At 44.1% G+C, this 27,268-nt stretch overlaps 2 protein-coding genes across 2 annotated transcripts; both read left to right on the top strand.

Moving 5' to 3' along the window:
* Nucleotides 1–391: 391 nt before the first annotated feature.
* LOC6544736 lies at nucleotides 392–27,268 on the top strand. Its single transcript, XM_001973422.3, has 10 exons — nucleotides 392–864; nucleotides 15,685–16,142; nucleotides 16,961–18,178; nucleotides 18,879–19,009; nucleotides 23,034–23,264; nucleotides 24,326–24,614; nucleotides 24,678–24,842; nucleotides 24,905–25,190; nucleotides 25,255–25,693; nucleotides 25,776–27,268. The coding sequence occupies exons 2-10, from the start codon at nucleotides 16,004–16,006 to the stop codon at nucleotides 26,697–26,699; spliced, it is 3,822 nt and encodes a 1,273-aa protein (XP_001973458.1). The 5' UTR covers nucleotides 392–864; nucleotides 15,685–16,003; the 3' UTR covers nucleotides 26,700–27,268.
* Nucleotides 20,684–22,820, top strand: LOC26526587 (cilia- and flagella-associated protein 157). Its single transcript, XM_015158818.2, has one exon. The coding sequence runs from the start codon at nucleotides 20,940–20,942 to the stop codon at nucleotides 22,734–22,736; it is 1,797 nt and encodes a 598-aa protein (XP_015014304.1). The 5' UTR covers nucleotides 20,684–20,939; the 3' UTR covers nucleotides 22,737–22,820.

The following is a 27,268-nucleotide window of genomic DNA, read 5'->3' as shown; positions in this document are numbered from 1 at the left end:
ACACTTTCGTGCATAATTAGTCATTTACCTAGTTCGTTTCCTAGTTTACAACCGAAATCCAATATCAATCCAGGCAGCACACAGACTTAGGCATGCGGATTTGGGATTCATTCGCTGCCAATTGTTCGGTTTACGCTGGCCAAGAGTTCAACTGGCCGGCAAATGCCTTTCCACCCCCTTTCGCCCGGCTGGCCATAGTACTACTAGCAGCAGACGGCGTCACAACATGACAATGCCGCACCACCCAACTACTTCAGCCACCCCCTCGTCGGGTGGGAAATCAACCACCACGCGTTGCATCCTTGGTGCCCGCTCTCGCCTCGGTTTCGCCCTCTCTCTCGGCGCAGTCCTCACACCAGCGTCAGCGTGCGCCTCTCGCTTTTTTCACGAGGACTCCGCTTGGAGTGCCGAATCCGGTTCATGTCCTGGCGGCTCGTGCTCGGCTGTGCGCTCGTGGCTTTATTTTGGCTCTGGCCGGTGGCTCAAAGCCGCGTGGCAATCAGTTTGCTGCCGTCTCTACTCGTGGGTGAAAGTCTACTCCGCTGGGCTATCCGGTTTTTTGACGCATCTCGTAGACACTTCATATGGAAAACGCTCCTATCGGATGGAATTGTATCTCGTGGATTGTGCCGCCGCCGTCAAGTGTCACTTGAAAATTGTCAAAATTGAATTCGCCGAACGATAGTGAACAAAGGTCCTCCAAATGGCCATAACGAGTGCTGCGGACTTTGTCTGGCTTCGATTTTCAAACCAAGCTACTGGGCTTGCCGGTTAAGCCAAACGGTTCTGTAGAGATACTTAAATGCTCAGTGAACTAATCAACAGCATCGTATAGTGAAACTGCATATATCATCCGTCTGTTTGGTGAGTGAAGTGATCTCATTGCAGTTATATTATCCCTTTTAAACGTCTGTCTGGTTGGGTCTGGTCTGATTTGTTCCCCGCTCTCGTTTTTCGGTGGTGTTTCGAAAATTGCAAGCCATTCGGGGTGTTTTTTCAAACTGCCGCCGACAGGTATGGGATAATCAATTCCAAGAAAAACTAGAATCAACAAGGAACTCTGCTGTATTTTTTTCAAGAGTGTGTCACCACAAAAATCTTGTTGAGAAATGTAAATCTCGTTTCCGGCATAAATCTAATTGTATTTAATGAATTATCATTTGAGTAATATGCAAAGGATGGCGGAGCTAACATGTCTGGGAGATCGATACAAGGAGGAAATGGCCATTTGTCACAAAGTTTTGCTATGAAAACGGAATTTTTGTAACACAAAACTGTGTTCTTGTTATTCTAAAAGGTTTATAATTGGTCACAGGGGTATACAAACGATATCTTAATCCCAGTTCAATTTTCAAGCCTTGCGTGCTAACACTTCTCAGATTCATAAATACGTAAACAAACGTTTCGGGTGGGATTTTAGTGGATCGATAAAACAAATTCTTTTGAAACCGGATGTAATTTAATAACCTTAACTAGTGAAAAAGGGTATAAGGTCAATTCTTTAGTACCACGCTCAGGAGCTTTTAGTTTTTGCCATTGATTTTTTTGCAGTGGAATTGAAATCCTAGTTCTGTAATTTGTTTTCCCCTTAAAATATTTTTGTGAGTGCATACAATTCAACAAGTCCAGTTCATAGATCGTTCAAACAAAAATGCATTCATACGTTTTAATTGGTAACAAATTCCTTGTTTTGTAAACAGGATACAATGGATTTGTTAAAGGGGTCGAATAACCTCAACATTTAAAATCCATTAAATTGAATTTCCTTTGTGGGCTTTTCCCCTTTGTTGGCCTGTCTCTCCTTTGTCAAGCCCAAAAGTGGTCAATTGCAAGGCAGACAGAGGGCGGAAAAGTCGACAATGGAAATCCGTCAGATATCTTTAATTTCCCCAGCAGCTTTCGACCGCTGAATGGTTTCCTTTTCAGCCTGTCATTAGATTTGGCCAAGAAACCCTGCGTTGAAGGCAAGGATCCGTACATAATGGCACTGGTTTAAAGTCGTTGCCATTGCATTAGAGGTATTGAAATTTAGAACTGAGTTACTCCACTTGGGTTAACAATCATTTTTCTAGGGAGCAACCCAGCTTGCTTTTCGAGAGCAATTTCCAAACAGATTTGCATCAAAGTTGGCAACAAACACACCATGACTTGCCGTTGGTTTTAGCAATTACGCTTTTTATATTTTCGGACTTCCTGGTAGCTTTCATACACAAACCCATGTACATGGTACACCGGTGCTTTTCTAATTACGTTCATGTGTTTGTACATATGCCATGGACATCTGATGTCACAGGTCTTCTTCGGTGCATTCAATTTGACTCGCTTAGAAATGCACCACCTTCATGGCCAGCCCAGTAACCACCGCCCACCGACCCACCCACTTTATAGAGGAACACATGTCATGGTAAACCCTGTGGGTACCTGGCAGAAAGGAAAACAGAACAAAGTGAGAGACCCAGACTAAATTAATCAGGGGCCAGGTAGCGATTGGAGAGAGCTGGCGGAGTTCCTCGGGGGTTGTACCCATGCCATGCCATCCAATCCCATTGCATCAGCGAGTATGCCGGAAAAAACAACCCCATGCGGAGCTCTAAACCTGGGGATTTCCCCATATGCTTTCCCTACCAACATGCGTTTTCAAGTTACTCGAAACTAACTAATGAATGCCTCATAAGAATAGTGTAAACCGTATTTCCTTTGATTACCAAATTTTCCGCAAATTAACAATTAAAACTTTTAACCGACCATTTTGCGGGTCAAAAGTGCATTCACAACAGGTAAGGCTCTGCGAACTTTTCCAATGTATGGTAACTAGTCTCTGAAATGTAAGAAAACAGTTTAGGAGGTGAAGTCAGGCAGCCTTTTTGTGGCGTTTGGTTAACTTTCTTTGGCAGGGAACTGTGGATATTGGGGATGAAAGTGCAAACAGCTGACGGCGGTCTGAAGGACCTCGTATACCAAACTCCTTTCTCACGGGGTAATTTCCTTTTGCAGCGCCAACATGCAAACATACAAATGCTTGCAAAAATATTTATTTAGTAATTTGACGACCCCAGTTGTCTCCAGTTACTCAAGTAGATTTGTTGATTAGCTTTAAATGGATTTAAAATATTTGCATTTTGCACAATTTCCGTTGGGTTAAATCCTTAAGTTTCCGCCTCAAGAAAGGGGATTAACATTTCTTATATAGTTACTTCTGCCGAATGCGAACAGTGTCCGCATAATTTAAGTGCTTAATTTTGCTGAAGCGATTGCTTTGCCGTCGCACAGTTGAAATGCAAATAAATACTTAGGGCCTACATGAAAACGGCAAAAAACTACGGCAAAGTTTTCCGGATAGCGCCTGCTTCGCAATTCCAGTGGCGCACACATTCCGCCTCCGGAAACGCATTTGTAACAGTGTTTAAACTCACATAGCCTTCCGTGGTTTGCGAACTATTAAAAAGTGAACTGAGTTCTTGGGCGGTGGGCGGTGGGCGTGGAGGTCACCCAGCACTTTGAAAAGTGGGCGTTGCGGCTGGGATGATTATCCAAGTTTTACCATTCTTTCTGCGCCTGGGCTGGCTTTCAGTTTTGCAACGCCATCAAGAGCCACATAGCGCACAGTTATGGGAAAATCTTTTAATTAATTTAAAACTAATTTTCTCGAAAGCCGAGTGAAATGACCTTTGAGTGTGGCGAAAGCAGTGCACATTCTCGGAACGAAATTTAATTTAAATATTTCAGCCAGCTCCGTTTTCTTACGGAAATCGAATCACAGGCACATCTGGAGCAACTCCTCACCTTTAAGGGATTAAGCGATGTGCAACTTGATTAAATCACAAACTTGTAGTTCTTGTAGCATGCATTCTGGGTGTTATGCAACTGCAACCTAATCATATCACACAGATGCGCCCTTTGATCCAAGCGCAAAAAGTTCGACAAGAGGGGATTTTCCGGGGCTACAGTCCCGAATGGTTGCCAGAGCGACTCTCCGATTGCCCACCACTTTGAGGATTCGACAGGCATTCAAATGCTCTCCTCATCCAATCCCCCATCCAGCCATCCAGCTCCCGGTGAAAGTGGATTAGCAATTTGTTAAGCCAACAATTTACCCAGCTCCGTGGGGCTTCACTTCTTCGTTGTTTGCATTTGTCAGGACCTTGCTGCCATTTTCTGCTGTTTCTGCAGCGGAAGGATATCCGATGACCCTGCCGAGTGCCGTCTAGGGATCGGTGGACAGGAAACGAAATGTGGATATTTCCCAACAAATTGTGTGAATAATGGGATGCATTGGCAGTTAAATATAAGCCAAAACTGAAATTATGGCCGATTACATTACAAGTTCTGAGTTCTGAGTTCTTTAAATTCGCCAACCTATCATTCTCGATTTACAATGCTAAGGCAAATGCTATCTATATATGAAAACTATTTTTAATTCTTTTAAGAAAAGCTCGTATATTTAACGTTCTCTATTTTAAAGTTCAAAACAGAACCCATTTTAATCCGAATACTTGCTTTATTAACAATACTCTGCGGCAAATCCTTTCGTGTTTCAACTGCTTATAGTTTTGTAACTTAACTGTTACACGAATCTTAGTCCGGACTACTTCTATTTTTCCCTGTGTACCACTCTTTTGCACGGCTTCTCGGTCTCTCACTTTGCGTTTAATTGTAATTTTAACTTTTGCCATTTAAGTGTCTGTTGTGTGCCATCTGGAGCGACTTGTCTGCACCGCCGGCGAAGCCTTTTCCGCTCATTCTGTCACGCAGTGTTTGCCATTCGTAAATGTTTTTAGTTCGGCTAAATGCAATTGTGGCCACTTCTTGCACTCCCTGCCACTTGGCCCACCCGACTGCCTCGAATTGCCAGACCGGCAATACGCAATTTAAGGAGCTCTTTAAGAGGGAGTGCGATAATTAGCGCTAATTTATCAAACTGTTTCTCCAAACTGCTTAGATTACGCCGGAAAAGCGGCTTAAAATCTGCATATGGTTTACGTATCAAAACTAAATAGCAAAGCCCTTCAAAGCTATGATTGCATTACATCTAAAGCTTATTATACCCATTAGTCGAAGCTACTATGAAACATTTAAAATGCGATGTGTGTGTATGAAAGCAGATTATATTAAACTTTCGCTCAAGAGTACTGAGCTCTTCATCCGCAAAAAGGTGAAAATAATAACAATACTCTGGCATAGCTTATGCGACAATTTATGAGCATGAAATACGAGTCACCCAGGTTTTTAATTTTCTGTTAAACGCATGGCAAGACTCACATACGCAATTACGCGCACATTGGTCCCAAGGTTTAATTTGCGATTTAACCGAGAACGAAACTCGTCCGTCGCGACGGAAACGGAATAATTTCCCATTTCCGGTGTGTGCCAACAAGAAAACTCAAAACACACGCGCGTGACTGCGTGTGTGTGTGTGTGTGCCTGCGTGTGTGTGTGTCTTCTTTCAAACAAGGCGAATAATCACAGAACAGGTACAATAACACTCGAAATTTTGGAAAGGAAACCGGAGGCCACATTCCACTTGGCAGGGGAGGCAGGACTGCACGATTAAATAAAATACTTCCTAATAAAAAAACGAAAATTTAATTTACTTCAGGGGCTGTCGACTCGCAGCAACATAAATCGAAGTCAACGAGGTGCCCAACCACCGAGATCTTCTACACTCCATCTGAAATTCAGTGCTGAGAAGGGAATAGCTATAAAAACATATTCAAATGAAATGAATTGAGGAATGATCACTCCATTCGAACTGAGCCTTCATACAAATTATAAAAAATAAATTTTATGCCTTAAACCAAATTTGTTTCATAAAAAAAAGTATAAAATGTAAATATCTGAGGCAATTGAAAAGTGTTGATTCTCATAGCCAAAACTGGCTATAAATAGTAACGAAATCTTCAACACTCCTGTCGCTGCTCCCCCAGTGCTCATTACGTTCCTGCTCCAAGGATCCGGATGGAGAAGTGGTATATGGCGTGTCATAAGCCCCCACCAGTTACCCAAAACAATTTTGCCGAGGAGGCAGCCAGATTGGATGCTGGGAGGCCTGGGCGATGGGTGGCAGTGGTGTTATGTGGGCATGCGAAGGTGGTGAGACGCCATATTTTCGACTCCATCACATCTGATGCCTGCGAGGCACGTGACGCCGAATATAATGAGAACAATTTTTATTTAAATTAGATCCACCGCCGGACACTTGGCACAATTATGGATGCCCAGCTGGCAGCGGGAACTGGAACTTGGTCAGCACCGCGCAATCCGGCAGATATAGACACTCGTAAAATAAACTTAATGACCTGCTTTCGGCTGATTACTTTTCGACGTGATGGCCAAATATGCTAAATATTTTGCATTATGTGTGTTACACAGGCATCATTTGGAACATCATCTGCGGAATGAGGGGAAAGGCAAACATTTTTAATTAATTTATGCAGCGTAATGAAAGACTCTGGAGATAAATGCTGTGTACATATACTAGGTGCTTCGATTCTTCGAACTGCTCCTAAAATTACTCTTATTTAAACTCCCATATGCAAATAGATACAAATCAATCTGATGTCGCTTCAGTCCCCAAAAAGTAGGCAATGATTTCAGTGACTATGTAGTATGGCCTTTTCAGTTGTATTACTTGGGGCTTCCCCTCCATCTACCCCAAGTTCACAGACCCCTGCGAACTGCACACATAGTAAAAGCGAGTGAACCAACTTTTAAGGGTATTTCAACTTCCCCGGCCAAGTGTGCTACTCGAATTTAGGCTGCATCCTCGACGTTGAGCTTGTTTTGGCCGCTGCTCATTATCGTAATGGACACTTTGTGGGGTGGGGGGGTGTTGCTCCGGGGTATGCCGGGATGCTTGGGGTGCTGGACTGGGACTGGGTGTACATTCCATTAATCATGCCGAGCACACAGCTCCAAGGGCCGTGAAACTGAACCGCAGAATCAACAACGACAAATCATGCGAAAGCGAATGCGCAAATAATGCCGCTTAAAATTTCAATGCCTCGGCATTATACATTACACCCAAATCCGTTATCGGAAATTAATTTTCAAAATCCGCTTAATGGCCGGCGACTAGATGCGGCAGTAAATTTACGAGTTTACAGATATGGGAATTCGGGAGGGGCTCCTTTTTTTGCCCTAATTCTGTGGGTTTCCCTTTAATGAGCAACTAGTTGTAGCTCAAATTTTAAGGTATATATCCCCATATTTGCGTTTCCGATTTTGCTTTGGCTTTCATACATCAATTTGCAACGAATTACCGAGTCCATATTGACATTGCTTTGGCTAGTTAATATTTGTCCAGCCCGCTGGCAAAGCCACAAAAGTGCAGTAATTTACTTTTCCCAAAATAACACATTTCAGTCACGCAATTTGGGCTTCAATTTAGGCTGTTTAAGCAAATTAATGCTGCAAATCGCAGTTTTACGCGCCATCGCCATAGAAATAATTGCAAAGTTCATAAAAATGATATATATATATTGACTTGCTGGCAACAAGAGAATGAAATTTAATTGTGATGATTTGTGGTGAATTAATATAATGGCTTTCGAAATGAAATCAACGCTTTTTTTATCCCTGTTTGTTTCATACCAATTCAATTGAAATTTAATAAAGTGATTTTTTGCATATATATATTTGTTATGTGCACACATTTTAACTGACGATTATTGAAGTAACAAATATTAAATGTGCTCTACGCATTCGCATTGCAAACCAAATTAGTTTAGGAATGTGTGAATCACTTGTCGTTGAAAAATCTTTATTTTTTGCAAAATGAAGCTCTAAAGTCAGAAAAAGAAACCCTACAAGTACGAAACTCTTTTTGCATTTCAGCGGAGAATTGTAATTAATCTAAGCTGACTTGCGTTTTTTAATACCATCTAGAAACGCAGACAAACTCAGAAGTGGAGCAACATATTGCCATCCAAAGAGTTTGTCGTTCCATTCGATTTTGCCTGATGAACTGAGCTGCTCTGCACTCCTCGCCGACTTTTCCTTCGATTAATGGATTTCCTTCGCCGGCTCTGGCGCCTGAAAGGCTGCCATAAAATCTGACAAATCAACTTCCAGCTGTTTCAGCGTCAACGACCACAAATACACACAACCACACATCCGCACGAATACAAGTGCGCAGCAGAAAAGGATACTGCGGAGTATCCTTCAAGAGCCTTTGGGGGAAGGTTGGGCAGGATATCAGAACATGGCGACATCGTTCCACGAAACTCAAACGGGAGAGTTATGCAAATATGAATACTTTCTTCTGTTTTTTGGCTCGAGATAAAGTGAGGGGTGCAACTCCAGGCGCAACTCGCAGAGTCCTGGATTTGGCAATCGAGAATCAGGACAAACAGTTTGTATTTGGGACCCTAATAATCCGCCCTTTCGCTTTTTCTTCTGCTGATTCGCCGATATGTGTTTATCCGATCTATTCGGACGTGCGGGCCCGAAATGGAAAATTATAAATCTGGGTCAAAAGCAAATTGCTTGTAATTCATTTCCCCCACATGAAGACATTAGATGGGCATTATTCATGATTATGTGGGTGTCTGCTGTTCTTATCTATGAAGACGTATAGCAATTTCAATTTGCGGGAATATTATTTACTGCAAAATTTGTTATGAGTGCAAAATCAATATCAATGTATACGAGTGGCAACAAATTGTATACCTCAAGTATGCATAAAATATATATTTTACATAAATTGCTGTGTAAATTCACTGCTACGAACTTATGCCCCAACTTTCTGTTCAAACTCTTAGTTAAATGACTATAATTCAGCAGGACATGTAGTTCCAGAGTTCAGGCATTCCATCAAGTCTTGGACTGTTGAAACATTCAGCTGCCATTCCAAATGCATCTGCACGGCTTCATTTGACGCCACAGCGGTAATTAATAAGCCCCTTCTTAGGATTTCGCATCCATTTATGTATGTGCATCTCCGTCTCTATCTCCATCTCCACGGATGCGGATCCAAAGTGTTGAGATGTGTTAGCAGCCAACTTTATGGCACGAACAAAGGCGACAGCCACAAGTCTCAGCACCCAGGACTCCGGACACTGTTCTCCGTTCTTCCTCCCAAGCCACCCGGTCACCCGGAGGCGTTCCAAGGAGAAAGGTGGGGAAAGGCGGAGAAAGCTACTCGGCGTGCAGACAACAGGAGGCGGACACCGACAATGTGGCTGACTGATTTAAGTGCACATTTAGTGGCGCACGCAAAGCGAACTCGGCACACCCACTCTCGAGGACCCTGCATCCCTGGATTCCCGGCACACTGGAGCGATATTTGTAGCCAAGGACTAAACTATGTTTGGAAAAGCAAGTTTATGTGGATAATCATTAGCTCTCTAGTCATCTTACTTTACCACTTCTGAAGGTTCTTACAAGTTAATCGGTAGTAGATATGCTACACCCGTCAACCGCAGCAGTTTCGCAGTGAGTCACAGAACACGAAATATTCCTTCCAGTGTACTTTGCTGCGGCTGTCTAAGATTGCGGTCTAGTCACTAAGTTTCCTGTGCAGACGACGTAGACGTTTATTAAAATGAAGTCAGTCCCGGGTCCGACAGGTTTTGTGGTGGTGCCAAGACGGGGTCTTCAATTATTAAGTAGCACTTTCAGTGCTGCCCCACGAGGCAGCCGGACGAGGATTGGGGCGGGCTATCCAGGATGCAGGACGCGCTTTAGTGTCCACCTGCATGCAATCCCGCCATTGGCCTCGGGCGTCCTCTCAAGTGGCGATGGCTCCGTGCTCCTGCACGGCTCGCTGCTGCTCTTTCACTTCCATGCACTGCGAGAAAAGCTGCTCTAAGCTGTGGACGGAAAAATGGGAACTGCTGGGGAAGAGCGTCGAACTGGCACCTAAAATGCTTAGCTTGGAAGTAGGAGATCAGTGCATTAAATCATGAACAACTCTTAGGCCCAACCATTTATATTGAACAACCCATGATAAACTGGTCTTGAATGTACTGAAATTATTGCAAGGATTCTATGGGCCAGGAATTTGTTGCATTACATGAAGTGCTTATAAGCAAACTGAGTGTTTCCCATGTTTCCCATGTTTCCCGGTGTATCGGAGGACCAACACTACCCGCAAACTGCCCCGTTTTCCGTGGCCTTCCATTCGTCATGGCGTGGCCACAGGTGATGGGGTTCGGCACAATAGAAGCCATTTTCCCCTTTATTCCAGGAGTAATGTGCATATTATTTACCTGCGGCTTGTCGGGGCACCTAACTTCTGATGAAAGAGTTGCAGGTTTCGCGGAGTCACCACCGCATTTTCCCATCCCCATTCGGCGCCAACGTCAATGTCAATTGCACCGGGCACGCGAGATGTGTTGGGTTATTCTTGTGGAAAATGCCACGCGATAAGGATGCAGTCTGGAGCAATTTTCGCCTCGCCAGGTTTTCAGACCTCTCCACTTGGACGGGCTGAACTGGCGGCGCATTCCCTTCCATGTCGAGTTCCTTGGGTATTTAGTGTGTTTGTCCTTTGTTCCGAACATGAAACCACCACATGCAATGCATAATTTCATGATTTGAACAGCATTGATGGCACAATGACATGAAGTACTTAGGAACTTTCATGATAAATTAGGCAAAGTGATATTTCGACTAGTTTAGATTATGAAAATGTAAGATACTGGTGTTTTGCTCTGAAAATGTATTCAATCAACTTCTGCCAATCGAAGTGAAGCAGTTTGTGAAGGAATTGTCAATCCCTTGCGGTCATAACTACTTTGTTTTCCGGTCTGCGTCAAAAGCTGCATAATCGATTTTGTTTGTAAAATTAATTTGCATTTAATAGCTTCTTTGTTTTCTGACACTCAATACGACACTATAGCGATTGTTATGTTTTTTCTTGGCCTTTGCTGGACTCACTTGAACGATTCTGCGGCTGATGCCGCAGTCATTAAAGTTTTTTGTGGTTTTGGTGTCAAGCACAGCGACTGCCACGCCCCCTCTTCAAAGTGTTGTGTTTTAACCCTCCAAACCCCTCGAGCTACAGAGCACTTATTTTTGTCGCCATAGTTTTAGGTGGCGCACTTTCCAGTTGTGGTTTCAGATCCTGTTGGATGAGCCACAGGGCGAGGATAGACTACATTTTAGTGAAATTAAAAAAATCATTTTCGAAATGCTGCTAAGGAAACTCAGCATAAATATACGCTCTTCAGTTTTGCATCTTTTTAAGAAAGAAAGCGCGTTGAAAAGTATATAAAAAGTATATAATTTGTCTGCCTTTAATCGGGTTTCAACGGGTATCTGATAGTCGAGATAGCCGACTAGCGAGAATTTTTCCCTGCTGACATAGAAAGAGATTTCACTGAGATAATTTTCCCATTCATTGACCAACAAAATTTTCGCTCTGCTTTCGGCAAGGATCTGTTGATTTTCAGTCGCCTTTCGTTGGGAAATCTTATTTTCCAACCTCCGTTTTCCCTCCGCCTGACATGGGGCTTACCACCTGTTTACTCCGGTATTGTTCAGTTGACTTCCGCCACTCCTATTACCTTATCTTTGCTATTTGTCCAAATGAGCAAATGGTTGCCTTGCTTTCTGAATGCGAATGAGGTCCGTTTCAGGTAATTACATGCGGGCATTCTACCTCTTTTACCTCCGTTTATTTTTAGTTTTTAACCCAATTGCACACCGCAAACAGGGGATTCTACCAGGAACCCAAGGGCACAAGCCTGTATATGTGTGGCGAAATGGAGTTTTAAGTGCAGACTCAGCTCGTTGCGGATGGCCATCCTTGGCCATTGATTAAGAGTAAACAGGGCATGCAAATGTTTGGATATTCAAACTGTGCATTTTTCCTTTGTGGCTGGATTTTTGCGCAGTTTAAGGTTCCCCATGGCAAGCGTGTGTTTTGTGCTCCGTACTACGGGCTGTACTGCGAGTCACCCCGAAATGTTGTTGGCCGGGTCCAAACGGCGTTTTCCTCTTTCCTCGCCCACAGAGTATAATGAATAACGGCGATACTACGGAGTCCGGGGTGGAAACACTGGTGGCCACCCGCGCAGCCGGGGCATTGACACTCTGCCTATCCAGAGGATAGTAGAGCCCTAAGCACACGACCTCTCCGCTCCCATTCACATTCCCATTCCCATTCATCCACTCTCACATTTCGATTTTCCCGGACAGGCGTGCAACATAATTCTCGGGCCGCCATCGCTTTGATTTTCCGCGCTGCGAAAATTTCCCAGTACTGGGCTGGTCAGCGATGCACTGGAAGAAGTAATGTAGGAGTTTTCCAGTACTTGGGAGTGTTTTTGGGATACGCCAAGCACATATTGAATCTTTCTTAAAATTGTAACTATAATGTTTTTAATAGAAAGCTGAATAACCATGGTATTAAAAACTTAAAAGATGTTTATTATATTTTAATTACGTATGTATGTATTTATGTATTTATGTATGTATGTATGTATGTATGTATGTATGCATGCATGTATGTATGCATGTACGTATGTATGTACGTATGTAGGGTATGTGTTATTTGTACAAAGTAGTAAAAATTGTCCTAATTAAAGCCTGAAGAATGTTTAACTTACTGTCGGAACACATAGTTATTGCCGCTTTCAATATTTGCTTACGAAAAATATTGTCTTGCAGCCCTATAATTCCCAACTGGTTCTAGTCAGGACTGTAAGGCATGTCTTCTAATTTAGAGTCGCAAAATAGTTCAAGTCATCTCTCTTACCGGTCGAGCTGTGAGTGTAGTGTATGTACCGGTGTTTGTATGTATGTATGTATGTATGTATGTATGTATGTATGTATGTATGTATGTATGTATGTATGTATGTATGTATGTATGTATGTATGTATGTATGTATGTATGTATGTATGTATGTATGTATGTATGTATGTATGTATGTATGTATGTATGTATGTATGTATGTATGTATGTATGTATGTATGTATGTATGTATGTATGTACATATGTATGTATGTATGCACATATGTATGTATGTATGTATGTATGTATGTATGTATGTACATGTATGTATGTATGTATGTATGTATGTATCTATGTATGTATGAATGTGTTACTTGCACAAAGTAGTAAAAATTGTCCTACTTAAAGCCTGAAGAGTGTTTAACTTACTTTTGGAACACATAGTTATTGCCGCTTTTAATGTTTGCTTAGGAAAAATATTTTCTTGTAGCCCTGATCAAATTGGCATCCCCCTTGAACAAATAACCGGGCAAATGTTATTCATACAAGTGTTTGAAATGTTATAATATTTATTTTAAAATATTTATTCATAAAAAATATTTAAAATACAATATAAAATTATTGTAAGGAAATTGATTGAAGTGTATTTCTCAATTGACTTTATGGAATTGTTCGAGTGACTCGATGGCGAATTAGCGCTCTCCGCTGGGCGGCGCTGGGTGGTGACTGGTGGGCAGGATAACGGCCGCTTCAAAGGACCGCACAGTGCAGTTAATAGTTTTCCAATGCCGCCGGGGGCACACACGCACTACACACGCCCTCTCCCCTGCGACCTCTGACCTGCGACCTCCGATCGCCCACAGCGACACCGATAATCATGTCGATGGGCCTGCACTATTGAACACGAAATTCAGCCGGCTTTGGCAATTCAAAATGGGGAATTCGGGTGGGTGGCGCACAGTCAAAAAAAGAAAACAATTCTGTGGGCTCTCCGCTTTCAATTTGGTGCAAATGGCTGTTTCTCCAGTTGACCCTCTGCCCGGTTTCCACTACATTTCCCGCACTTTCCCAGGGCGCCGGATGACCATAGGATTTGTCCGTAAGTCGGGCTGTTTGCACATTTTCGACGGGGGAAACTCGTGTACCACCGGGCTTATGTTCAAAATTCATACATTCTACATGTTCCCGCTTTCAGTTCAGCGGAATTTGCTGCATTTTTATTTAAAATATATAGCCTTTTATAAGATGGGAATAAGAATATTTGAAATATATTAAGGCATTTAGTATTGAGGTCTTAAGGAGAGTTTGCATTGAAATTTTAGACAATATGTTGTAATTTCACACATTCATTATATTCTATGAGTGAATACTTTTTTAGCTAAATATTATACAAAATAACATGTATCTAAATGTTTGATTCCCTCATTGGAATTAGTCTGTTAGCCAACCTTTGCCTAGCAATTTCCTAAAACAAAGAACTGCTACCAAATACGAGTATTTCTGGCCAGGTTTCCGGCGGACAGCTCAGTTTGAAAAGGGCAAACACGACATTGGTTTTTCATTTCCATTCACAGCCAACGGTTTCAAATCGCCCAAAAAGGAGCGCACAAAACATCCACGGGAAATCGGCCATAAAACTCTGAATGATTCTGGCCGTAAAGGCGTTCGTCCACAACCAACTGTTGTTGGAAGACTCCAAAGCGGGTAAATGGCAGGACCAACTCATTAGCGCAAGGGGCGTACAATGTGCCATATAGCACACGTATAGCCACATATAGCCACATATAGCATCTGGTCATCGGCCGATCCGTGCGTGCTCGCAATTAAGGTGCTGAAAAGGACGCAGGGGTTGGGTTACACATCCCAGTGACGCGACAGATTTCGCTAATGACCAGGGGGGTGAATGGGATTGAGCATTCATTCCATTGGATTCCCCGCCGCCCACCAAGTTGGAACTTTTGTTGATGAATCGAAAACTACGGGAATTAGATGTGCATGTCAGTCGGGAAATTACCAGCTAACTCCCTTTTGCCAGCCAGCTGTTGATGTATCGCCGCTTTATTTGGGGTTCAAAAAGTTGTTAATAACTTATTTGTGGCTGATTATTTAATTACGCGAGCTACCCACACTGTCCGCCTTTCAAATTTGGCCATATATGTGTCAGCTAATGTATATTTTGTGGCATTACTTGAGAATGAAATACGAACCAAGTTGAAGATACAAAAAAACTGAAGTGCATGATATTCAAGTATTGTTGTTTGGATTAACCTATTGTTCAAACAGTGTAGTCTAGTCGAAATTTATTTAGGTATTGTCTAGTCACTCCGAATCTTAACATTTCTCCCACTTTGTTTGGCTCATTCCTTTGTCCTGGACCATAACTTTCTACGAAATTGCATTGAATTGTGGAAATAATCGCCATAAAAGCGTTTCGTGCACGACTAGTAATTGGTTTCAGAATTTATGAGGGTTGATTGTATTTCTTTTTTCATGCTTCCCCCTTTTGAAATACATACAGGTCACATATATGGGGTTTTCGGTTAGGAGGTGGAGATTTTTTAATGCTCCGATAGGGGCCATTGACACCCTTTATTGTTGGGACTTATTTAAGCTTTTTTAGGACAGTCGATTTGAATGGAGAACGAGTTGATGCTGTTAAAAATACGGTCTTACGTCCTATTTAATAAGGAATCATAAAAAATCATAGTCTTTTTGTTCAAAGAGCGCGGGTTTTACTTCTGTTAAATGTTTGACAATAACATCAATATCAGAGATAACTCTTACTTTCTTAAATGCTGTTTAACTGCACGTCGTTGTTATTAAGTCATATTACTTATCCAATGCAAAGCCATCGGAACCCCAGAATAAATTATAAAATAAAAACTGAGCAAAGAGAAATGAGGTCATCATAATAATTTGGTTAGTGACTCTATAAGCGTAGACCTCAATTTGTCTTGAATTTGATTTGTGCTCCTTTCAGTAAAATCAACTTTTTCTCTTTTTTGCAGAAAATGCCTGGCAGGTAGACTGCTGTCTTTCCTCCACAGAAAGGCCAACGTCACAGCAAAAATTTTCCTCTGGCGATGAGAGCTAAACAAATGGCACGCCTTCCATGAGCGATTGGGATAGGAGCTATCCGCCTCGCCATCACCATCGCCATCGCAATTGGAATCAGAATCGCAATTGCAGAATGTGTGCCAGCGACGTGGAGCCTTCGGTAGCCTTCCACTGAGTGGCAGGAGGGGATTCTGCCTTAGACTGACACCTCTGATTGAATCAGCAACGGCGGGAAAAGCGAAGGGCAGAGCGAAGACAAAGAAGAAGGAAATGCGGAAAAACTCTAAGGAAATGGCGGCGAATCGCAGGCGCAAGAAGACAATCGGCATGCTGACATCGGGACTGAAATCAGTAGTCAAGTGGAAAATTATTGTATCATCCATAATGTTGCTCTTATTGAGTGGGACAAGTGAGTGAAACTCATTTACGGCACTACATGTGACTGCCTCTGACACTCGGCCTGAATAAATACATAAATTCATTGGTAGACCAACAGGCGTATACGCAATATTTGGACAGTGCAAAGTAGATATTTTGAAACGGTCAAACTCATGTTGTTTCTATATATTACAAGTGCAACTGCACACTTTACTCGGAGCTTACTTATTCTGGCGTTTTCGTCATCTGCTATTTTGATTTAGACAGCAAGAAATACCCTTTCTGTCCATATAAATGTATTTATAAGCACATTTTTCCGCAGACCTCATTGTATGGAAAACATTTCGAGATTTTTTTCCTTTGATATCGCATTAAGGGGTTGCAAGTAGTACTGCTTAACTTGAAAAAACTTAATTTGTTCTCCAGAAAAACTAATTTATAATATAATTAAACAAGGATATTAATCATGTCAGTAATTTGTATATTCCGTGTAAAATAGATATCAGTTGATATTCCTTGCACAAGAAACGAGTAGGTTATCAAACTTCGTGGCTCTGCAAGGAGTTTGCCCTCTATGTTTTGTTTGTTTGCATAATTTGAGCCCGGGAAGCTGCTGGATGCGAATGCGACTCAATTTACACGACCTGGGTGGAGTAAACAATGGCCAAGGCTCTTCAGTGGGTCCAAACAGAAGGCAGTCGCACGAAACAAATTACAAGGATTTATAATTCTTATCTCTCCGCTTTCTCGCTCTCGTTTCATGTGGTGACTCCTTCATTGCCGGCATTGTGTACTGCTGCTCCTGCTCCTGCTGCTGCGATTCTGGTTCGGATGCGGTCTCGACAAAAGGTCACGTGCTGGCGGTGCGAAAGGGTCGCCTGATGTCCCCCAGCACATTCACCGCCCTTAGCGGGGACCTGCATGTGCAGATCCAGTTCAATGGGAACGAGATGTCGCCGCAGGCGGAGGAGGAGCACACCAGTGGTGGTGGCCCATCCAGCGAGGAGCTCTTGAGCCCCAGTGACGGGCTGAAGAGCAGGAACAACACCATAATGAGCACTTTAGTCATTAGCAAAATCATTGATGAAGTGGAGTCACCGCTGCAAAAGGGGTTGACTCCGAGCCCCGAGGTAACCAATGCCAGCCAGGTGCTGCTGCATCGCAAGCGCAAGGAGGTGGTGCAGAATATACCCCTCTTCCCGGACCCGCGATTCAATGTCACCCAGGTGACGGTGCCATGTCAGACCTTCCTGATCGGAGGGCGCTACGAGATGCAGGTGGTGAGCAATCTCAAGTCGGTGAACCGAAGTGAGGTGACCACCACATTGGTGCCGGCGCAGGATGAGCGACTCCACCAGACGCTCGATGTGCGATGGCCCAGTGCCGAAATGATAGTGAGTCCGGTGCGCCTGAAGACCTATCCCAAGCATCCTGTGGAGGTTACCCTCAGGTTTCCCGAGGTCAACTGCAATCAGTCGGGCACTCTCCCATTGCCGGAGTTTTGGTTGGAGCTCATTTACTGCGGCAAGGATCGCAGCTGCAATCGGAGTATCACCCCTTCCAGTGTCCTTTTTGCGGAGCAGATACGCGGATTCCCCAAAAACAAGAGCCTGCGCTTGGGATGCGAACTATTTGGACTGGCGGGAAACTATGCCGTCCAACTGAGACCCATGATTCCCGCCCAGAATGTGCCCACCACCCGGAGGCTACTGAGTGTCGACTGGAGCGACGAATTCGTCTTCAACGTGTATGCCCGCAGCATTTTTCCATGTGATCCGCACACGGGAATCGGTGTCCTCTACGAGTATCCAGGCTGCATTCTGGAGCAGGGCGACCGGGTGCGTCTGTACGCCAGGCTCCGGGCCGATGTCGCCTCCCTGAAGCCACCCACGTCGCTCCATTATGTCTCCGAGCAACGGGTCGTCAAGAGCCAGCACTCCCTGTACTTCGCCTGCGAGCATTTCTCCGAGAAATACGTGGAGTACTGCTTCGTCTACGTCAGCCAGGCAATTTCCGGAGCCGTAGCCGATGTCCGTATGGACTGTGTGCCCACCCTGCCCGTGAGCGGTGAGTGGTCGGTGGTGCATTGCCGCCGTTTTTAACGTCATTAAAAGGAAAATCCCCATTAAGCGGGAGTTTAAATAGTTCTTAACACATTATTGCGCCTGCTCGCTACACTGCAAAATTCCTTTTAATTTACTGCATGGTTTTTAAAAATATTTTGCATGCAACCAGCAATTATTAGTCTAATATATGAACTTAATGTCACACGATTTTCTATATACACTTAAGAGATAGTTGGTCATTTTTCCTTTGTTGGATCTAATAAGTAAGTTCGACACTATTCCAATATTTGCGTGCAGTTGGGGAAATAATTACTAAGTACTTTATATGTAAAACCGTAAAAGAAAATAACATTAGTGTTAAAATATTTGCACGTACTAATCACTTGCACATTTCCTTTTGACTCTTTTGTTTATGTAAGACAGTAAAATCATACTCTTGAATTAATTTTTGAAATAGCAACACTTGTTTAACCCATTTGTATACCCGTTACTCGTAGAGTACCGATATTCGAAAAAGTGTTGAAATTTCTCGTTCGCACTTCCACTAGCTGAGTACCGGGTATCTGATAGTCGGTTGCTTACATTTTATTCGCGCTGTGAAGCATTACAACAGCATTTCAGCCATTTCCGTTTTCCCGCCTCATTATTTAAGCCCGTATTAATTTTGAAGCGATTAGCTCATAACACTACTCTTTCCGCAGACTCGGATACCGGCGGCTGGGGACCTTGGAGCGAGTGGACGCCCTGCTCCACAAATTGCTTGGGAGGAACGCGAAATCGCTACCGATTCTGTGATTCACCGCCTCCGCGATACGGCGCCAAATTCTGTGAGGTATGTAAGCCCAAATAACTCGGAGGATTAACCTCTGAGCGACCTCTGCCTCCACCTGATTTGACAACGTTAACAGCCAAAGTTTGATTGAGTGCTCCCAGAAATGATTAATACTGTGGCGCATCTAAGCCATCAAGACGATTTCAATAAGTGTGGAACTACAACTGAAGACGACGAACTTCTCCCGACTCAGGGGACTTCGTTACTCCAGAGATTGCTTCCAGTTTAGTTCACACATTACACTCGACTTTCGTACACTGAACAATTTCCAAACTCTTAATATTATTCAAGCATTCTCAGGCTAAACACTTAAATCAAATAAACTTATTTGCTGGAGCAAATACAAGCTCAAACATTTGTGTTAGTGACGAAAGCAGCACAATTATTGAGCTCATATTACCCAAAAAACAGATAAGAAATTGAAAATTAAGCGCAGCTCCGGAATTTCTTGCAGTGTACCCTGCCGGGGCAAAGTGGAACTATTTCATTGTTTTTGCTCATGGGCCATTGGGCGGAGTGGGTGGCTTCGGCACGGTGTGTTATGTTCTCCGTTGTCTGCAAGCGTGTTTCCACACTGCGACACTTGCTCCAGATTGCGTGGGGAATTTACGACGCTTCCGACAATTGTCGGCCTACTGCGCCTCGCTTTATCTTGTTTCTTTTGTTGAAGCGAGTGGAGGAATGAGCCCCCATCTCCAGCTCCATCTCCTCCAGCACTCCAGCACTGGCACCATCCACGTCCTCATCCGCGCCTTTCATTATCCAAAAACTTCCGGCATCAGCATCCAGCGATAGGGGCACATTTGCCGTACTTTGCCAACTTGTTCGGGACAATTACAGGCAAAGTTTTTAAATGCTCCGCGCACTTATTGCAAGTAGTTCTTACACGGGAGTCGCGCCACGGATGCTGGAACAATAGTCGCCTCACGGCGTGGGCGGCAGTGTCCGTGGGTCGGGAGCAGGAGGAGGACATGGTGGTGGCCATGCCTCCACCTGGCTCAACAATTTGCATTTGCCCCCGAAAGAAACGCCCGGAGGCGTTGCTGCCCATGTGCGTGTACAAATATTGCCCCACGGGCTATTAATCAAACAAAGCTTCCACACGGCAGGCACTATTTGCTTTTAGAAAACACGGGAATAACCTTTTGTGACCACAGAGGCACCACAAACTGAAATTAGTGGCTTTCTAGTGGCACTTTAAGCATTTTAAGGCAGGAAAGTGTTTACCATTTTCATGATTCAGCCAGAAAAACACATAAAGAGCACCCTCAAATGAAGAGGTATTAAATTAAATTTGACTGATATTATTGTATAGAAATGGGAGTTTAAAGATATTTATCTAATTTAATGGGAAATGGGAGTTTAAAGATATTTATCTAATTTAATTCAGCTATCCCACTGAAAAAGGCTTTAATTTTGAATAGTTGGCTGGTTTTTTATATAATATATATAGGTTTAGTTAAGCTGATGAAGCGCTTGAATTAAAAAGTAATGTTGGTTTGCTGAGAACCTTTTTTTCCAACAAAAGTAAATTGAAATAATTGAAAGTATGTTCCGAAAATAAATTGAAATAGTAGTACATATGTATATCAAATGGATTCCCTTTAAACTCTTCGGGATCCCAGAAAATGCTTGGCCTTATATTTATTAACTAAATTAGTAGTCGAGTGCCTTCTAGAAAACATAGCTTTATGCTCAAACTATGAAGGATATGGGCTCAGCTTTGAAAAGCTTTTATCTCCTTGGCAACGGCTCATCAACTAGTTGTTATAACACAGTATATTTTACTCAAACAAAGGACGATGGGTGCACAAATTCCGAGTTGTAAACAATGTAACTGGCGTTTTATTTTATTTGATGTGCTGAAAATATCAAATACTTGTCAAAATTAGTGGACAGTCAAGTCGGATAACAAAAAGCAACCGAAAAAATGCCGCCCAAAGTGAAGAAGGAGAAGAAGGATGTGAACAAGGTGACCCAGGTGGACAGAACCTTCTACGAGTTGACCATCACGGATCTCAACCAGAAGCTAGCTCGACTGCGATCCCACCTGACCAGCGTCGATGAGTCCAACATCTCGCTGACCGAGAAACTCAAGGAAGTGGAGGCCGATGGCGTGGATGTGGCCGCTCACTTGGAACGCACCTTGGCGGAGCGGAACAACTCGATTACCGAACTGGAGGAGCGTCTGGTGGAGATCACCAAGGTGCGGGATGTGGAGAACCGCTTGGCACAGGAGAAGATCGGAGACTTGGAGACGAAATATAAGGCCATGCACGACCAGTTGACCTCCGAAATAAAGCTGCTTAATGGCAAACTGAACTCCCTCGACGAGTTCCGCATTCAGAGGGATGTCCTGTTGGCCAAGTTCGATGACCAGGAAGCGGATCTCAACGAGCGGGAGAAGGATCACAAGGAGGCGCTCTACAACATGGAACAGCGTGCAGTTGTGGAGAAGGATGCGCTAAAAAAGGAGGTCGAACAGAAGCTGCTGCAAGTTTCCGAGGACTTCACCCGTTCCAGTGAGATCCGTAATGCTGGCTACACGCGTCGCTTGATTCGCGAGAATATAGCCCTTCAGAAGGAAATCGATCTCCTGGTCATGTCCCAGATAAAACTGCAGCAGGCATATACCAACCAGAAGTCCAAGCACAAGGAGATGGAGGAGCAGTACAGTGCCCTCGATCAGATCAAGAATGAGCTGGTGCGCAACTCCGTGAACAAGATTAAAATTATTGAGGGTCTGACCAGGAACTACGAGAAGCTAAAGGCCAAGTACGTGGAGGTGTTGCGCTACAAGAAGGCCTATGAATCCCATCTCCAAGCAGAAAAGTGCGAGAATGTCAAGCAAAAGGATGCGGCCGGAAAACTCCGGACCTTGGCCAAGCGAATGGAGATTTTGAGTCTGGACAATCGAAATCTGGAGGTAGTCCATGCCCAGCACGAGATGGAGATTACCCGACTGCGAGGAGTCATTCAGGAGATCAAGTGTACTGTGCGGGATGCCATTGTAGCGGAGCAGGCGGCTAAGAAATTCCCGGAAAGATTAAACGAGGCCAATGTGGATGAACCCGGAGTGATAAGCGAGGTTAGGGAGGAGGCCATATCCGTTTGCAAGCTGAAACGCAGCGATTTGCTCTCCCAGCTTCTGAACATCGTAAGCTCCCATTCGGAGGAGCTGCCGAGGACTCCTTCGATTGCCTCCATTGGCAGTGCCACCTCATCGCTATATGCGCCAGGTAAAATGGGATTCATGCCCTCGAGGCCCAAGCCGACGCCCTTCGACGCCTTCCGCAGCGAGGTCATCGAACAGGAACCGGATCGCACCCTTCCGGAGGACCTGCAGAAGCAGAAGATGCAGGATCGGGTACTCACCTCGCTGCGTAGAGACGAGAACACCATCATCGATGTAGAATTCGGCACTACTTTATACGTTTCATCATCTCGCGAGGACGACCTCATTGAGGTAGAGGAGGAACCACTGGAGGAGCCAGAGGGCTCCAGCAGTTCCATGTCTGTGAAGAAGCCCAGCAGTGAGGGCTCAGTTGCTCCACCCGAAACAGCACCGCTAGCCGCTTCCGCATCCGCGAAGGATATTAAGGGAGTTCCCAGCCTAGGAGCTCTGGACACGCTCACGGCCACATCCAAGTTGACGGGTGTTACCAACGAGGTCGAGGGCGAGGAGGAAGGAGAGGAGGAGGACTTCGATGTGCAGTTCGTCTACTAGGGGGATCTGAAAATGGTGTTTACTTATGGTTCCAATTTCGTTGAGTCATGAATAAATGCATGCTTGTGTGCAAAGTCAAAAGAAGTATTGTTGTTTCGCCTAAATTCCTAAATGTTTCCGAAAAATATAAATATCTTACATTTGCAACACTAGAAGATAATATCTAAACTGTTGTCAAACGATTCGTCACTACTCGGACGGCCTCGGTGACATTAATTTACTCTTTTGATAATAATCCATTTCTTCCTAAGTAATATATTAAACCTAATGATAAACTTGCCATTACAATGTTTTTAGGGTCCTTCGGTTGAGACCCAGAAGTGCGGCAAAAGCATCGCCGACACGTGGGACTGCATTTACGAGACCTCAGGTACAGTCATCACCAAGGAAAATAGCACCGAGGTGAGCCAGGAAATTGGACCAGGATGTCGTTGCGGCTGCATTGTACATCTGGGCTCTTCGAAGCCCAAAAGGATCATTGCTGGAGCCACACAGAGTTGTCCTGGCCGCTCCTTCTGGCTAATACAGGTACCCACTATTAACCAAACCCATAAGAACCCCTCAACTTCCAAAAAAGTGTAGGAAATAGCGAACGTTAAGTGAGGCTACCCTTTGGCATTTGGTCAAGTTTTGAAAGCTTTCAAGTTGCCTGCCGCCATAACTATAAAAACGAACAATGCCAAACACTCAGAAGTCCAAGTCCATGAATAAAATTCCGCTACGCTTCGGAGGCTGCCCCAAAATGACAAAGGAGCACCCACTCAATGCTCCATGCCACAGGGAAGTGTGGCTCCGATCTGGGATGGACATCCTGGCCAAAGGGGGCTGAACTCAATTCATGCATAATAAATGCCCCACTTGGTAGGCGTTTTGGCCAGTCCCGAAACTATCAATGCGTAAGGGGTCCAATGGGGGTGAGCTGAACTTTGTGTACTCAGTATTTTTGGTAGCAATGGGTATCCCCATTCTTGTGAAAGGAACATTTAAGAACAATTATTGGATGCAAACAATAGGATTGTATTCAAGAGCATCTTAGAAGAAAAGGAAACATCTTGATTTGGAAACATTTATTTGGCATTGGTTAGAAAAATGGTTATATAAATATATTAGTTCGAAATCACTGCAAACAAAGCAGAAAGGTAAATAAGCAGAGATTATTAGGAAAAAGAAATAAATTTTACATAAAAGGGTGAAGTAAATATATCGTATTTATTATATTATAGAACTAGAAAAAATTAAAAAAACGAAGCAAAATAATACACTAGGTGCAGTAAAAAGTATGAAAGCTTTTATATTTTGTGCGACTATATTTTAACGAATATTTTCTGAATCAAAGGGTATCACATGAGAGAGCAATCGACTTTTCCATTCACACACTTTGGCTCACCCCCTTTTGTGTTCGATACAATTGGAATGATTAGACCTGCCAATTGGTACGTTCGAGGCATGAGGGGAATGTGCCGATGGGCAGGAGGCTTAATGGTGATGAATGCCTGACCCACTTCGGCAGCATCCGCTTTTCCGACAAGGGGGGAAACCCCAAGCCAATTGCCCGTATGCTCACAAACAGAAAATTCCTTTCTTCACAGGTGGATGGTGAGGAAAGCATTTCCCTGGCACTGAGTTTCCTACGTTTGCCTTGTGCCACCCAGTACATAAAAGTGCGCGATGGACCCTCGCTTTCGTCCACTCTTCTCGTGGAGCTCAATGGCGGTGGGCTGATCCTCAAGGGAGCTGGGGTTCCGGTGGCCGTCGATTCCACTGGTGGCCAACTCCTAGTGGAGTTCTTTGCCGGCGATGGGCAGGCGGGCAATGCCACTCAGGAGGCCACTGCAGCCTGCACCGGAGGATTCATGGCTAATGTGCAGCAGCAGTTGGGTGAGAAAAACTTTGATGCATATTGAAGGAGTTTAATAAATAACTCAGTTCATTATTCAACAGCTACAAGGAGCAGCAACAGTAGTACCACACTTGTGGCAGCCACTCGTTTGTCTGGAAAAACTCGCTCTGTTTCCCACAAGTCTATGTCAAGACTTCGATTTACCCTGGTTCATCTAAGTGCCATGATCTTTGCCAGCATCATCATCATAATAAGCTCGCTCTTAGGTGGGTTTTTGTAATAATTGTATAGATATTATGATTGATATCACCTCATCTATCATCTGCAGGCGCTCAATATGTGGTGCGATACCGGAAGTATCACCTGGCAGTTGCTCGCCGACAGGACGAAGGATCGCGCCTTCATACTCCTAGAGCTTCGCTAAGTTCGCTGCAAGGTCCTCCTTCACGTGCCATGTCCACAACTACTCTGCTTTCGGAGGTCATTTACATGGTCAAGATGCGGCCCAAACACCATCTGCGACACTCCATTCTCCGCGAGAGCGTGGACGCGGAAAATCTGACCAACGAAACGGAGTTCAAGGAGTCGGATTCACAGGGAATGCTGGCGAAATGGTAAGGCTAGAGGAGAAGTGGAGAGGAGGAAGAGGAGAAATAGAGCTAATTATGTCCGTTGCAGCGCGGAAATCAAGGAGCTGGGAAGCTCGGCCTCCATGGTGACTCTGCGCAATGAGAGATCGTCACCAGCGCGATCTCTGGATACTGGAAGTATCATTGGATCACCTTCCTCTGCTGAAGCCGAGCTGGCTGCAGTTCACAGCAGGACCGATTCCAAGGACTCACCCACGGATGAACCATTAGAACCGCCGAGCTGTAAGGACAGTGCCAAGGATTCGGAGTCCATCATATCCTCAGGAATGAGTTCCCTGTGCAACAGTCCGCCGATGAACAGCAAGCGGCTCAGCAAGTACTCCGATCGCTACGATGCAGTGACCCTGAAGTTGCTGTCTTCCAGATTGGATGAGAGCCTGCAGGATGCCAGCTCCCTACTCTCGGTGACCGAATCCCTCAGATTGGGTCGCCTGCGAACCCGAAGTGTCAGCTCTTCCCTGACGAATGTGAGTTAAGAGGTTACACTGGAATGTTTTCAGCTAAATAGTAATAAAAGTAGAAGCGTTTACTAATAGTTTAATGTTTCAGGGTTGCTATTCACCAGCTGCCAGTGTGGTAAGCACGGCGACCATCAGGACGACCAGTAATCCCAAGGAGTCCAAGGAGAAGCAGAATCGAAGGAAACTGCTGGCCAGACCGGGCTCAGAATTTTCGCTTGGAAATCAAGAAGAACTGGAGATGGATTACTACGATTACAATGTGATCAATGCAGGATCGGCACCGGGCTCCTATCTTGGAATGGATCCGGCCTACCTCATCTGGATACCACCATTCGAAGAGGTGGCGGAGCGGGAAGAGGACGATAAGACACCAGAACCGGAGGAACCAGACCCCGAGAGAGATGAACGGCAGCCGCTGTATGAGGAGATCCGGATGCCCAAGTACGGACACTACCTAAGTCCAGCCAGTAACACGGAGTCCAGCAAGTCCACTACGGCTGATAATACACCCAGCTCCGAGGAGAGATCCCCACCAGACAGTGGGCGACCCTCCAAGGCCACCTCGCCCTGCGATGGAACGGAAAGGGGTGGGAGATCCATGCCCAAGCAACCCACCCCTTTCCTGTCCAGAAAACAGAGACGCCATTCCAAACAGCAGATGCACTCCAGGTTGTCCTTGAGTGCTGGTTCACTGGATCATGAACAGCGACGTAGCAGTAAAGTTCCAATCGAAATGGCTGCAGTGCATCAGAAAGTGGACACCGAACTGGAACCCAACGAATCCATGACTGGGTCTTATGTCGAGAAGGAAACTGCCGTGGAGAAGTTATCGGGGGATCTGCAGGAGTTCTTGTCTCTCGATGATATTCAGTTTGCCGATGAGAGTGGCAGCGATTACGAGGCTGTAAACCTCAAGAAAGTACCCAAATCGGAACTCCAACTAAAAAATGATGATGCTCGATCCAAACTCTTGCAAAGAAAAGAGCCCAAGTCAAAGGAAATGGCTGTATAACACCAAGATGTTATTGTACATAAAACCAGCACAAAACGAGCATTATACGTTTAGAATAGTTTTCGATCTTGTAAAATACGGGTAAATAATTATAATATACGAGTATACATATGTCAGCACCATAAGAAACGTAGACCACCTGGAGTAGTTATGTTTTTAAAGCTAGGATTAAAGGATTAAATATCGTCTCAATAATATGTAAACTGAAAAACGAAAAGAATGTAGAGCATGCTCGTCAGGCTAATCTGTTTAATCTCCGTTACACTGTATATAAGTTAGCTAAGGCTCACTGTAGTTTAAGTATTTATTCGCACTCGGCTATGTACACAACCCAGTTATGAGGAAATATTGATTTAATTAATAGATTTTATGTGGCAATTACTTGGACTTAGAGAATTGGAATTACGAAATTTTGTGATCTTTATTTTGTGCTTGAAAGCATTGGAAATTCTAGTCAATATATAGTCAAAATTAATTAGCAGTTTAAAATCAAAAATGTTTTTGTTTCTACAAGATTTAAAGCCTTTCTATCACCCCGACCTGTAAGACAAGAAAATGAATAAAATAAA

This window comes from Drosophila erecta, unplaced genomic scaffold (genome assembly GCF_003286155.1).
Source record: "Drosophila erecta strain 14021-0224.00,06,07 unplaced genomic scaffold, DereRS2 tig00000021-arrow-pilon, whole genome shotgun sequence".
Taxonomy (NCBI): domain Eukaryota; kingdom Metazoa; phylum Arthropoda; class Insecta; order Diptera; family Drosophilidae; genus Drosophila; species Drosophila erecta.
This window is presented reverse-complemented; position numbering and strand designations above follow the sequence as displayed.

Excerpts from the sequence above, each read along its gene's own strand:
- LOC6544736 (XM_001973422.3), top strand. The coding sequence starts at position 16,004 with ATGCGGAAAAACTCTAAGGAAATGGCGGCGAATCGCAGGCGCAAGAAG. Across the intron at positions 23,265-24,325 it reads GCTCCTTCTGGCTAATACAG|GTGGATGGTGAGGAAAGCAT; the intron begins GTACCCACTATT and ends CTTTCTTCACAG. Across the intron at positions 24,843-24,904 it reads CATAATAAGCTCGCTCTTAG|GCGCTCAATATGTGGTGCGA; the intron begins GTGGGTTTTTGT and ends TATCATCTGCAG.
- LOC26526587 (XM_015158818.2), top strand. The coding sequence starts at position 20,940 with ATGCCGCCCAAAGTGAAGAAGGAGAAGAAGGATGTGAACAAGGTGACC.